Source organism: Pleuronectes platessa, chromosome 3 (genome assembly GCF_947347685.1).
Source record: "Pleuronectes platessa chromosome 3, fPlePla1.1, whole genome shotgun sequence".
Lineage (NCBI taxonomy): Eukaryota > Metazoa > Chordata > Actinopteri > Pleuronectiformes > Pleuronectidae > Pleuronectes > Pleuronectes platessa.
Window position 1 is genome coordinate 4,857,484 of NC_070628.1, and position 12,876 is coordinate 4,870,359.

Genomic DNA, 12,876 nt, shown 5'->3' on the forward strand with positions numbered 1-12,876 from the left:
AAAAAGTGGGAGGGAAAGGGTGTTTAGTTTTTGTCTCTGTGATGAAAGTTAAATATAATTATAATAATTTTAATGAAACTCTTGTTTTCATGAAATTGAACAGGAACCTTAACTTATTTTGTGAATATTGTCTTTTATGCCGTTGTTTGTATTGTATGTTTTGTAAGAGTGTTGATGTGTTGGTCCGTGTGATGAATGTTAAATATAATAATAATAAGTAAAACAAACTCTTGTTTATGGGCAGAGAATGACAAATACTTTTTTAGCATGAGATTTTTACAAATCTGTGGCAGATAAATAAAGTGTTATACATCCTCACTGTGGATCAACATTACATAATGCTTTTTGCTTATATTTCTATTGATTAAATATAATACATTTATGATTATTAATAGAGTTTTGACGCTAAGCTCCAACTCACAATGAACCCAACTAGTAAACTCTCCCATGTGCTGGTGGGACCTGGCCCCGCCCCCCCAGGCTGCGATTGGCGGAGCGGCCCGTCCATCCCGCTCGGTGTCACGTCCGGTTGCAGTGACGCGGTTGTTGACTCTGCTGTCAGGAGTCAGAGACGAGCCGAGGAGCCCGCGAGCAGGTGAGAAGACTCACGCACTTTCACGCCTTTAACCCGCAGCCCCCCGCAGCGTTCAGACCCCAAACCCCGCTCCAGAGGCTCTGATCTGAGGTCTGATTCAACATGAAGGACAGGAGCCACTGGGACCAGCAGCGGGACTGCGTGTCGCCTCCTTAGCTCCCCATCGTGTCACACTGATCTGGGATTACTGGGAAACTCCGGAGCGGAATGAGTGGAGCCACTTGTTCGTGTGTTTTAAAAGGAACCGGCCTCGTTTGTTAGCCGGTTTCCATCAGAACTAGAAGCTCCTGTAGAGTGAGGACAGGAAGGGGAGAGTTGCTAGTTTCTGCTAATGTGTTGTTGGGTTAGCCCCAGCTCATTAGAACCCATTAGCAACCATCAGCCAATCAACTAATCACATTGGTACAGACCATTTTCATACATCACCATTTGCCTCATTGGGCTCAAAGGGATGGTTCCCCCCCAAAAAATGACAATTCACTCACCATCTGCTCAACCACCACCATTTTTTATATTCTATTATATACTATTTTATTCAAATTTTGTTTTTCCTTTGGTTGTAATAACTTGAGCATTGCTAGAAGAGAACCTGTGAATCAAGCATTTCATTGCCAGCGACTGCTTACTGTTATTGTTGTGCATTTGATAATAAGCAGTTGAAATTTGAAACTTGAAACTGTGCCGAGGGAGGGAGGGAGGGAGGGAGTGGGGGAAGTGAGTCCACACATCACTTCTGGAGTCTCTGGGGTAAACAGCCAATTGAAGTAATGGCGAGCAAGACAGAAAGAGAAACAAACATGCCTCCAATCAGCTCCTGTGGTGTCATCAAAGTGTCCGTCAGCCCCCATCCGTTTCTCATCTTCTGTTCTTAACTCATAACAAGAGTGAAACTACTGAAACCCCCCCACCTGGTAACAGGGGATAGAACCTCAGAGAGAGAGAGACACATGTGAGGGATCCGTCTCCCAGGTGCTGCGTGTTACTGAACATGTCAACAAACATTAATGCGAGGAAGTTTGTAAGTGTGTCACATGTTTAAAGTGTTTGTACTGAAGGAAATGTGAGATAGAGATGAAGGGAGCAGCAGCGACGACTGAAACGGATCAGCTGTTGTCAGACATGGTGGAATATGTGAGTAGGAGGATAGTGTGTCAGGCAGTCTGTTGTAATCATAGTCCACGATCAAGCTGCCACCACCATCAGGATCCATCAGGAGCACAACACAGGAACAAGCCTCTGATAGTGCAGTTCCATTATTCCACTAACCACACGTTATGGTCTGTCAGCATCCAGAAGAGGAAATGTCAAGGGTTGTTACACCTGCGTTGTTGTTCCTGTGACATCATTTCCTCCTGTGGTTAGAATAAATCATTCATTGATGCTGACAACAAACCCTCAGCCTGCGGTGGAGCAGACCTGTGACGAGAGCTGCTCTTATTCTACATGTGCTTCTAGTCTTGATGTCCACTCAAAGCACTTTACAGTACAGTTTTACATTCACCCATTCACACACACATTCGTACAGTGCATCTATTCGCAGCACTTTGTTATTCTATGCGGGGCCATTCAGGGTTCAGTATCTTGCCCAAGGACACCTCGGCATGCAGATGGGGATCGAACTGCCGACTTTCAGCTTGGAGGACGACCACTCTACCCCTCAGCCACACTATACGTTTCAGAAAGAATATTCAACATTCTAGATTTTCATTTAAAAGTTCTACATTTAACTTGTTGAAACCTGCCCCGTAACCCTGTTGTTTACAAAATGGTGATCACAATGTTTTGGTTGATCTTTTCCTATTTCCTAACCCTAACCCTTGATAGGCCCCCCCCCGGAGGAAAGCGGTAGAGAGACAGTTCTTTAGCGTTTGAAACACCGAGAACTGATCGGAGATTAGCCATCGGCTCGGAACCCACTCACGGTGGAACAGGGGTAACAACAGAGCTCTCTGTTCTCCATCAGGTGACGATGCAGTTCCTTGGCCGCCTGTTGGACACAGTCTCCTCTGTGTCGACCCTCTTCACCAACCCCTACCGGGTCAGGGAGGTGCCGCTGTCCGACTACGGTGGAGCAGGCAAAGTCTTGCTGAAAGAGGAGGGGCGTATCCTCTTGTACAAAAACACCCACTGTCAGTCATGGGACTGCCTGCTCATGTGCCCGGAGACGCCATCGATGGTCCTGAGGTCAGTGTTGATCACATGACCGAGTGGGAGAGTGGAGATCTTATCACAGACTGGTGATGTGTCACGTGTTGTGTAATACAGCCAATCAACTATAGGTTTAAATAGGAGGTATCTGTTAGGATGTCTGTGATTTTTTAAATAGCACCTGCAGATTTGTTTCCCACCACGGACTGTGTGTGGTGCGTGTCCACTTCCACTTTTGCAAAAACGATTCCAAAATCTTGCACTTTTGATGTAATTTTGAACAAAAGTCTGAGCAGAATTAATCCAGAGTCAGTCTCATCTGTCAATCATGACATTTCACCCTGTTTTCATAGCATCAATTAACAAATTAAAACCAAACTAATCCGAAAAGCAAACAATTAGAGAAACATCATTCTGATAAGAACTAATTAAACATGACAGAATTCACCTCTGAGAGTTGTTTTATTGATGTGTACTTTTACTTTTTAGTTTGGTGTATATGTATCTTTACATACAGTCTGTGATTCCGACCTTCAACCTAAACCAGAGCCTTTATCTTGAATGAAGCAGGTGTTGAGTCATTCAGCCACAGATATGAAAGCAATGGTCTCCTCTACAAACGTTATCATTTCTGTCAACTTTATTGGTCATAAAGGGATTAAACGTATAGCATGCTCAAACATGTGTGCTAATCATCATAGAGCTGTTAAAGCTGCTTCTTAAACTTGAGCCTCTTGTGCCTCACTGCCACAAAATTAAAAGTTAGATTCTAACATGTTTATTAGTAAGGAGAAACAAAAGAAGATGGATTTGACAGCATCTTTTCATTAAGAAAGAGTTCAATGAACAAAAATGATTTTCTCTAACAAATGTCCACATCAAACAGACGATTGATGAGGCACCCTGGGGCTCCGGGCTGTTCAGTCATCTTTTCTTGTGGAGGAAAATACAGTTTTATGCAAAAGGCTAATTAGATTTTATATGGATTCTTTGAAGCAAAAAATAAATCAGTCCAAGCCCAACGGGAAACATTAAAAATGAGCCTTTCTTTGAATGTTAATGCACTCTCGCTTTTATTTCAAAAACTTTCACGAGAAAAACAAACTGTTTTAAGAAACTGGAACTGAGAAGAAAGAAGCTTCTACAAACAAGTCAATGATCTGTAAACCTCAACATGTTCCACGAACTCCAAACTGAATCTGTTGGAACAACCCTCATTATCCCCCGATTTGAACATGACTGAAATGTTGTGGGTAGAAAGAGGCTGTGCTGTGTATTAACATTTACAATTTGGAGAAAGTTACTCTTTTAAAGTCTGTTTGCTACATAGATTCTATTTACACTTACAAAAAATATGCCAAAAATACAATTTTCCAGGTTCGGACTAACTTTTAAATACTACTGTACTGATCTATAATATCCGTACTTCTCTTTAACGTTATCTTTAACATTGCATCCACTGTCCTGTCCGAGCCAGGCTGTTTCAGGTGGGCTCGGAGGAGGACGCCATGAACTGGTTTGCGCAGTATGCTCTCAAGCTCCGGCCCTTCTACGAGACCCTTCCCCTGAAGGCGGAGGCCACGCAGCCCATCGTGGACTGCATCCGCAGCCACCCGGACTGGAGCTCTGCCCACATCGCTGTGGAGACGGCCCTTAGAGAGTGTCTCAAACACAACTATGTCCAGAGGTAAGATAAGAAGTTTGTAGGTTTTGGATTTGGTGTGAAGGCCTGTTGAACACGAACCTGTACAACAGCTGCTTACACTTTAAACCCCCACTAAGTGAAAGGGTGGAATCAACCCGTCCTCTTTGTGTTTCCAGTCAGATCAACTCCCGGAACGTAGCCGGTCAGACGCCGCTGCACCTGGCCTGTGAGCGTGGAGACCTGGTGTGCGTGAAGGAGCTGCTGGACGAGAGCCAAGCTCGGACTGACATCAGAGACCGCAACGGAGAGACGCCCATGCACTTTGCCGCCAAGCAGGATTCTCCTGCCGTCATCCAGGTGAGCACAAGGGAAGTCCCCCCCCCCCATGTTTAAAGGTTGGTCAGTGAGTGCATCGTGAATTCAGGTCAGAGGGAAAACATCAGTCCATCGTCTGTCCTTAAAAGTGACGTAGACTCTGGGTCTGGAAAGGGAAGCTCATGCAGAAGTCCCTGGGACCTGTATTCTCTCTAACGACCAGCAGAGTTCAGCTCCACTGGTTCCTGGAGTCAACTAAACCTCTCGTCAACAGGTCCTGTGCTCTCGTCTGTGCTCGGGCGTGAACGAGCTGAACAGCAACGGGGAGACGCCGCTGCACGTGGCCTGCCGCATGGGACGCATGGAGGCCGTCAAAGCTCTGTTGGATGGAGGAGCCAAGTGTGGTGTCGTGGGAGGCACTGGCTATCCCATCCACAGCGCCATGAAGTACAGCGAGAAGGGGTGAGGACCATGAGACAACATCTTTACTAATGTTGGGGAAGCTGTTGAGGTTGTTGAATAGAGTCAAGATATTGTTTTAAAGGAAATGAGGAGCATTTAAGAACTTTTTTTGAAAGCTTTACAATAACTGTTGTAAAACCGGGATTCTATGCAGTGTGTTTTAGAGACGATGAGTTATGTTCTTAATACTTAATGGTAAATGTGTGTTTGTCTGTCAGCTGTGTGCAGGAGATCCTAAAAGCCGACCCAGGCCAGCTCCAGGCTGAAGACTCTCTGTACGGAGGGACGCCGCTGCACTGGGCCAAAACTGCTGAGGTAATAAAACGCCACGTCATAGGTGCTGTGGTTAGAAATCCATTAGAGGAGCTGTTTAAATGACATACTTGTATTCTGGTGATGGAGTTCACCTTCAGTGGTGTGAGCATGTTAAAGCTTTGATGACCCCGTGAGCTGCAGCTCTGTGTCTCCTGTGACACAGAGCTCCTGTGATGGTCTCCTGTTAATGGTGTTTCTCTGGTCGCTCAAATTAACTCAGGTTTTTGGATGTTAAAAGATGTTTGGGGGGGTTTCTGTTGTCAGATGTGTCGTATCCTGCTGGAGCATGGCTGTGCAGTGAACTACCTCAGCAAGACTGGAGAGAGCGCCCTCCACATTTTGACCAAGAGGGGGCGCTTTGAGGCGTCCATGGTGTTGCTCACTCACGGGGCAAATGCCAACCTGAAGGGGCAGGATGGGAATACAGCCCTTCACCTGGCCATGAAGGTTTGTGCCCAGGATACATCTTTAGTCTTATCTTCCAGGTGAAATCCACAGACTGTACTGAAAAGTTGAATTGACTCATATCCACTTGCTCTGGCTGTAGATGGACCACATGGAGCTGATCAAAGCTCTGATGGTGTTCGGGGCCGATGTGGAGATCCACAACGACCTGGGAGAAACCCCCGGACTGATCGCTGCACGCACCAGCAAAGGTAAACGAGGCCGGAGGGACGAGGGCTTTGAGCTGAGAGGGAGACGGATGATAGATTCTGTTAGAAAGGAAGTCTGAGTTTTGATAGTGAAATGCTTGTGATGAAACTTACTGTGCCTCGTCTAACTGCCTGGGTTTGATTTCATGTGGTTTTATTTGGAAGCACATGTTCTGCTGTTGATAGCACATTATTCTGCATGAAATAATTATATGTAATGAATAACTGTAATCTTTACTAGGTGCAATTAGGAAATCTCTCTGCCTTGTAGTGTGATGAATATTGTTGATTCTCACATGCAGAATTAATATTGCATGCTACAGGACAAGAAACAGTCTAAAGGTGTAAAAACACAAAGATTGAACTTAATTGTTCAATGTAATTACAATAATGATTAACTGTATAATCATAATTGACATTGACTGTTTATTTTGAGATTATTGCAGGAGCTCATTTGTTGTTTACACAATGATATGATTGTGCATGAAACCTCCACCAGACACTCGGAAGCAGAGATGGTGAAGAATAGAATTTGCTGTTATTGATTTTAAATGCATGATGATGATGTTTGCAAATGCTCTCTCTCTCTCTCTCTCTCTCTCTCTCTCTCTCTCTCTCTCTCTCTCTCTCTCTCTCTCTCTCTCTCTCTCTCTCTCTTTTCTCTCTTTCTGCTTTTTGTGGGGTTTGCATGATTTAACATATTGACTTGCTTGCGTGTGTGTCTGTGTGTTTGTGTTAACACGATAGGTCCTAATAGAAAGATACTGCTGGACATGCTGTGTAGTGTAGGGGTCCAGCGTTGCCACCCTCCCTCCCCTGGCAGCCCTCCCCCCGTCACCTTCAAGGCCAAGTCTCAAACTATAGGTAAAACCACCTGTTCCTCACATTTACCTCACGGCTCCACTGGTTCAGGCTTTTCCACAATTTAAATCTCTCTCGTTGGGTCAGGGAGGAGCTGTATCTACTGTGAACGCTTTTTAAATTTTCAGTCATTCTTTTTATATTCGTTGTATATTTTACAGTTGAGCTGATTGTTCTCATTGAACGGATAACTCTGCCAAGGCTCAACAGTCCCCTCAAAAAGATCCATGAGTTATCTGGGAAATAGGTCAAATGGATCATAGTCTGAGAGGAAGTTACGCTGATATTAAAATGATACGAATTCTAATATAGTTTAACTATTTCTTACATTCTTTCTAACTTAACCAAATTTGCATAACTCACAAATAAAGCAACATTTATTAATACGAAATCTAAAATAGTATTTAACTGAATAGATATTCGTAGTAAAACTCCAATGTGGCTTGAAGAAATAACCCAGTGCCCCCTTTAGTCTTCCATGATTTACCAATCAATTACTGGCCCATTGAGTTGTCATCACCACCAATAGCTGTTGTGATTGGCTGACAGGGTTTGAGGACATCATGCATGTGGGGGCAACGATCAGTGCGATGAGCAGAGGCCCGTCTGAAGTGGACGGTCGCAGAATGGTGAAAAAGAAGTGAGTACATTCTACATTTTATTCTGAAATGAGGGTAATCTGGGTGTAGACTGAGGGTGAATCCATATTTAATGAGATGTTGAGTATTGTAGTTTTTATTAAGATAAAGAGATGTCCTTGTTTATTTTTTCTGATTTAGTTCTACTTCCAATACCATGTATTAAAGAACCTTAAAGTTTCTATCGATCTTTTTATATTAGACGACAAAGCTCTCTGGTGTAAAGAAGTCATTTTGTTCTCCTCTCCTCTGCTGCAGGATGGACAGTCTGCTGTGTCTGGACGGTGGAGGTATCAAGGGTCTCGTGTTGATCCAGATGTTGATCGCTCTGGAGAAAGAGGCCGGTCGATCAACCAGGGAGCTCTTTGACTGGGTCGCTGGCACGAGCACCGGGGGCATCCTGGCCCTCGCTATAGTCCACGGTTTGTGCTTGTCCCTTTCCACTCCACATTGTTTGTATAAAACTGCATCAAAACAATAATGGCGGTTCTTTTACATGTAGGTAAGTCTATGGATTACCTGCGCTGCTTGTACTTTCGGATGAAGGAGATGGTATTTAAGGGGTCACGACCTTATGAATCCGCACCGCTGGAGGACTTCCTGAAAAAAGAGTTTGGGGAGAACACCAAGATGACAGACGTCCAATACCCGAGGTACCTGCTCTTGTATTGTAACTTACAGTGGCAGCGAAACATGTTATCGAATGCTCCAGTGTTAGCTTCATGATTGTGTAAAGTACCACTACTGCACAACAGGAAAATATGCAAAAATAAAACCAATACTCGCAAAAACTTCCCTTAAAGATTCAGTGTTCTGCCAATTAGTTCCCATAAAGAAGGCTGTGTCTCTTTCTTGTGGGGACCTGTGTTTCTTCTTAGTTTCTGCTGCTTAGAGAAATTGAATAAACCATCTTGAAATGCAATTTTGGGTTTTACTGTGCCTTTGAAGGTTTGAGCTGATTTTGGGTGAAACCGACTCTGCTCTGAAACCACAGACTGTAAATAAAGATGCTTCCTGCCACTGTTCATAGATGAGGCCAAAATATCCCAGATTAATTTGCTGCCATCTCGTGATTATGATGTGATTTGGAGCCAGAGCTTGAGCAGTAGTGATGTCTCGACCAATCGTGAGACCGTCTCAGCTGTCAATCATGATGATTCGCACAGTTTTTCTAGCATCAAACAAAAAATTAAAACCAAACTAAACAGAAAAACTAACATTGCAACATACATCTGTATACTTATAGCTAAATAAAATGACAGACACCATCTTCGGAGAAAAAATATGACTTTATAGTGTGGTCCATGCCCCCTCCGCTAACATGGAGGAGGTGGGGTTTATGATCAATACTGCAGCCAAGCTTTACATAGAGTCTACATCTGAAACCAATGGGGAAAGTAAAAAGATTAAAAAAAATGTATTGATTTAAATTGTGGCACTTTATCTGTCTCCTCTCTAACAGTTCCTCTTTTCTCTTCCCTCTCACTTGTTGGTGCACAGGGTGATGGTGACCAGTGTCCTGGCAGACAGACATCCAGGCGAGCTGCACATCTTCAGGAACTACAACCCTCCCTCCGTCCACAGAGAGGCCCCATACACCACCACTGCCACATTCCAACCAATCACCATCCCACAAGGTAATCCAGAACTACCACTTGTGTGCGTTGGCTTTAGACTAGTGCAGAATAATGGAGTACATTAAAACTACCACTGGATGGCGTCAAATCTTACCTTCAGTGACTTTGAATCTGAATAGTGAAAACAAAGTCTCAGCTTAGTTAACTTTAGAAATTGTGTGAATGCAAATCCCTCCATGTGAGTTTGTGTGTCCGAGAACAAGTGCACCTGTTGGCGTGTGTGTTGTTGCAGGATGGGAGGATGAGGATGTGTTGATAGTAGGATTCACAGAGGAGCCGCCCAGAAAGCGTAGGAAGGTGACGGATGAAGGTGTGTGGGTGTGAATGAGAGATGACGAGCAGCTGCAAGGAAAAGCTTCACAAAGATTTTAATCTGTCAAAAAGTTGTATTAACTCGTACATTTAAATATGTTAATGTGTAAAAATACTTACTTAAGAGGAACAAACAGCAAATAAATACGTTTCAGCTCTTTGTGTTTCTCACTATCAATCAATGTGTTTGTTTTAAAAATTAAGCATTAAGTCATTAACAATCTTTGTCTGAAGTTTGGATTCTCTAAACTGCCTTTTCGGCTCATTGTCATATTCTTGTCTTTACATCAGAACAACTGGTGTGGCGAGCTGCCCGCTCCAGCGGTGCTGCTCCCACCTACTTCCGACCAATGGGCCGCTTTCTGGATGGAGGGCTGCTGGCCAATAACCCGACACTCGACGCCATGTCAGAAATCCATCAGTGCAACAAAGCCTTCAAAGCAGAGGTGGGCACATTGACAGCAGCTTCATATTTGTATTGCTCCCTTCCATTAGTTGCTCATTCAATCGCTAACCCACATGGATTTGTTAGGTCTTATTTTTCTCATTGTGTCATTCATCTATCTGTTCCCTCACTTTCTAACTCATCGTCACACTCCTGCCTCTCAGGGCCACATGGAGGAAATCAAGAAGTTGGGTATAGTCGTCTCCCTTGGGACAGGTAGGCCACTTCATTGTGTCTCATCACAACTAATTATATATTTCATGCTCCTTCTGGACTAAATTCAAAAGTCAAGATCACTTTCTTAATCTGAAAGTGTCAACAACCACTTCGTGTTGGCAGGAGCATGAATGGCAAGTCTGTCTCATACTAGACTATAGCCCTTATTCCTCTTGACCAGTCTATATAAAAGGCACTAAGTTTGACTGGGGGGTGTAGGCATCGTTGTTGTTCCTTCTTCATGTAAACATGCAACAGCTCTAGTTGCACAGAAATCGTTATAGTGAATGAATACTTGCATCATAAACGTGCTCCCCTGTGTCTGCAGGTAAACCCCCTCAGGTGGTGGTGAGCTCTGTGGACGTGTTCCGACCCTCCAATCCTCTGGAGCTGGCCAAGAGCTTTGTAGGAGCCAAGGAGCTGGGCAAGATGCTGGTGGACTGTGTGAGTTGAGCTACGGCCGCTGCTTCAGTCTCCAACTCTTTGTTTTCTAGTTAAACAAAAAGCCTGTTGGACTCTTAACCATTGATTTCTACTGTCCCATGAGTCAGAGTTGTGTTTGTCATGTTTTTTTAGCCTTTTAATTGTCTCTCCCTCTCTCTGACTGAACAGTGCACAGACTCTGATGGTTGTGCCGTGGACAGAGCCAGAGCCTGGTGTGAGATGATCGACACCATCTATCACAGGTTTGCTGAAAATGAACTTGCTGTGCTTTGGTTCTTTTTTACAACTAACTCTGCTCTCTGCCCTTTTTCGTTTATTCCAGCAAAACATCTTTATCACACCACCTTCTCTGTGGCGCACTTTTCATGCTCTCTTATACTCTGATGCTTCCTATACAGTGTTTAAAATAATAAAGACGTGTAACAGACTTTCTGGTTGACAAAGAGAAAATATTTAGCTGATATAGCTTACAATGAGCAATATTCTTATATTGATCTGATTAAGACAATAGGCTGAATAAGACACTGCCATCTATCAAAATAATATATGATTAAACTCAGTAGTTGATATATTGGTGTTCATGTAAGCGTAGTAATTGTCAGATAAAGTGGTTTGAACAGAAGAGCAGTCAAATGTGGGTGTGTCAGTCCTGTGGAAGCTTGTTAATGCAATAATTTCATAAAATCTATCTGGGATTCAGAAATCCACTTCTCTGCTTTGAGTCCTGGATTGAATATGAGTTACATCTCATTACATTATATACTGTAAACCATTTATATGGACGTTAGTATACAGAGCTATGCATAACTCCTATTATCCTCAGTGTTTGGCTCATTTGCAGTTTGATATTAATGTCTGTGAACCCGAAAGTGACTCTTTACAAACCCCTGTGTTAACTTGTGCAGATTGAGCCCCCAGCTGTCACAGGAGGTGATGCTGGACGAGGTGAGTGACGCGGTCCTGGTGGACATGCTGTGGGAAACTCAGATGTATCTATATGAGAAGAGAGATATCCTCCGATCCCTGGCCAATCTGCTGCTGGATAAATGACCTCATGAGAAAAAACCGCAGGGAGATGGAGGCTGAGAAGACGGGACCAGGAGAAAAGAGGAGATGGTGCATATCAGGAGAGGATGAGAGTACCTGGTCAAGGCACAAAGCCATTGGTGTGATACAAATACTGAAATCTAATGGAGGAAACAACTGACTTCACGTTGCGTGATAAACAGCAAGTTATGTAGCATCGTGTGACCTTATCACTGAGCTTATCATTATCGTGGTTTATCCTGTTTTCTGTTTGTACACCAAGCAGTGAAGGGCAGAGTGTCGAGTTTGACTTCCGGAAGTATGTGAATACAGGCTCAACGTGTGAGGGAGTGGTATCAACAAAATCACACAGGATGTAACACATGTCCGCTAACTGGTTTTATGATCTTCACAGTGTTTGGCCTCAAATAGAGTCTGACCAGGTTCTAATCCATTTCTGATTGGTTGTGTTTAAACTAAAACACTTTTCACCTTCTTCCTTCACAAACTCCCTGAGCTGACATGGTGTTTGTAATGAAGCACTTAGATGATGTTGGCAATATTAAAAAGTGCAGCCTTATGTGTCTGGGACCCAAATTTAAACCATTGCATATGTCCACAAGTCCTTTTCATGCCTTTATAATTTATATTTACTGACTTTGAACCGGCTATCTAACTTCACAGGGACATATTTTAACTACTGTAATGGGACTGGAGACTAGACTTGAATTATCAACTGAGTTGAAAGACAAAGAATGAGACGACTCAATGCAACCTGCAGAAGTTTAACTTGAAGCAACATATTAATTCCTATGTTTTTTTTGTATGTGGATTAAATACTGAAGTGTATACTGGTATGATAATAAAAATATATTAATATTTACAGATGATGTATCCATGACTGATTTGTTTCTTTAATCCATGTGGTTTGTAGTTTAATTCATTCTGCTTCTTTCTGCCTCTGTATGTTTGATTCATTAATCCCTGTGGCCATTAAAAAAGTAAAAGAGGAAAACTGACTAGACTTTATTTAAAGGTACAATCTGTTGTCTATTTATTTGTTTATTTATTTGAATGCAAACAAGTTAAACAACAATTTATTAATTCTGGTGCTGTAAAAAATATTTGGTAAGAATGAAGCAAGAAGAGATGACAGCAAATATT

General features: G+C 43.1%; 1 protein-coding gene across 2 annotated transcripts; it reads left to right on the forward strand.

The window, feature by feature from the left end:
• The first annotated feature begins 523 nt into the window (after nt 1-523).
• pla2g6 (phospholipase A2, group VI (cytosolic, calcium-independent)) lies at nt 524-12,597 on the forward strand. 2 transcript variants are annotated; one of them, XM_053419256.1, is made up of 19 exons: nt 524-595; nt 2,559-2,779; nt 4,221-4,430; nt 4,565-4,745; nt 4,978-5,165; nt 5,384-5,480; nt 5,745-5,927; nt 6,028-6,136; nt 6,881-6,997; nt 7,544-7,634; nt 7,891-8,054; nt 8,135-8,285; nt 9,133-9,269; nt 9,502-9,579; nt 9,873-10,027; nt 10,191-10,242; nt 10,571-10,686; nt 10,855-10,928; nt 11,592-12,597. In XM_053419256.1, exons 2-19 carry the CDS (start codon nt 2,565-2,567, stop codon nt 11,734-11,736), a joined length of 2,463 nt encoding a protein of 820 aa, XP_053275231.1. In that variant the 5' UTR covers nt 524-595; nt 2,559-2,564; the 3' UTR covers nt 11,737-12,597. The 2 variants fall into 2 exon arrangements, with proteins under 2 accessions (XP_053275231.1, XP_053275232.1); XM_053419257.1 differs by lacking the exon at nt 9,502-9,579.
• The last annotated feature ends 279 nt before the right edge of the window (nt 12,598-12,876 follow it).

Bases quoted from the DNA above. Each gene is read 5' to 3' on its own strand.
- pla2g6 (XM_053419256.1), top strand. From the start codon at position 2,565: ATGCAGTTCCTTGGCCGCCTGTTGGACACAGTCTCCTCTGTGTCGACC. The intron at 4,746-4,977 runs GTGAGCACAAGG...TCTCGTCAACAG, and splicing joins ATTCTCCTGCCGTCATCCAG to GTCCTGTGCTCTCGTCTGTG. The intron at 5,166-5,383 runs GTGAGGACCATG...TTTGTCTGTCAG, and splicing joins ATGAAGTACAGCGAGAAGGG to CTGTGTGCAGGAGATCCTAA.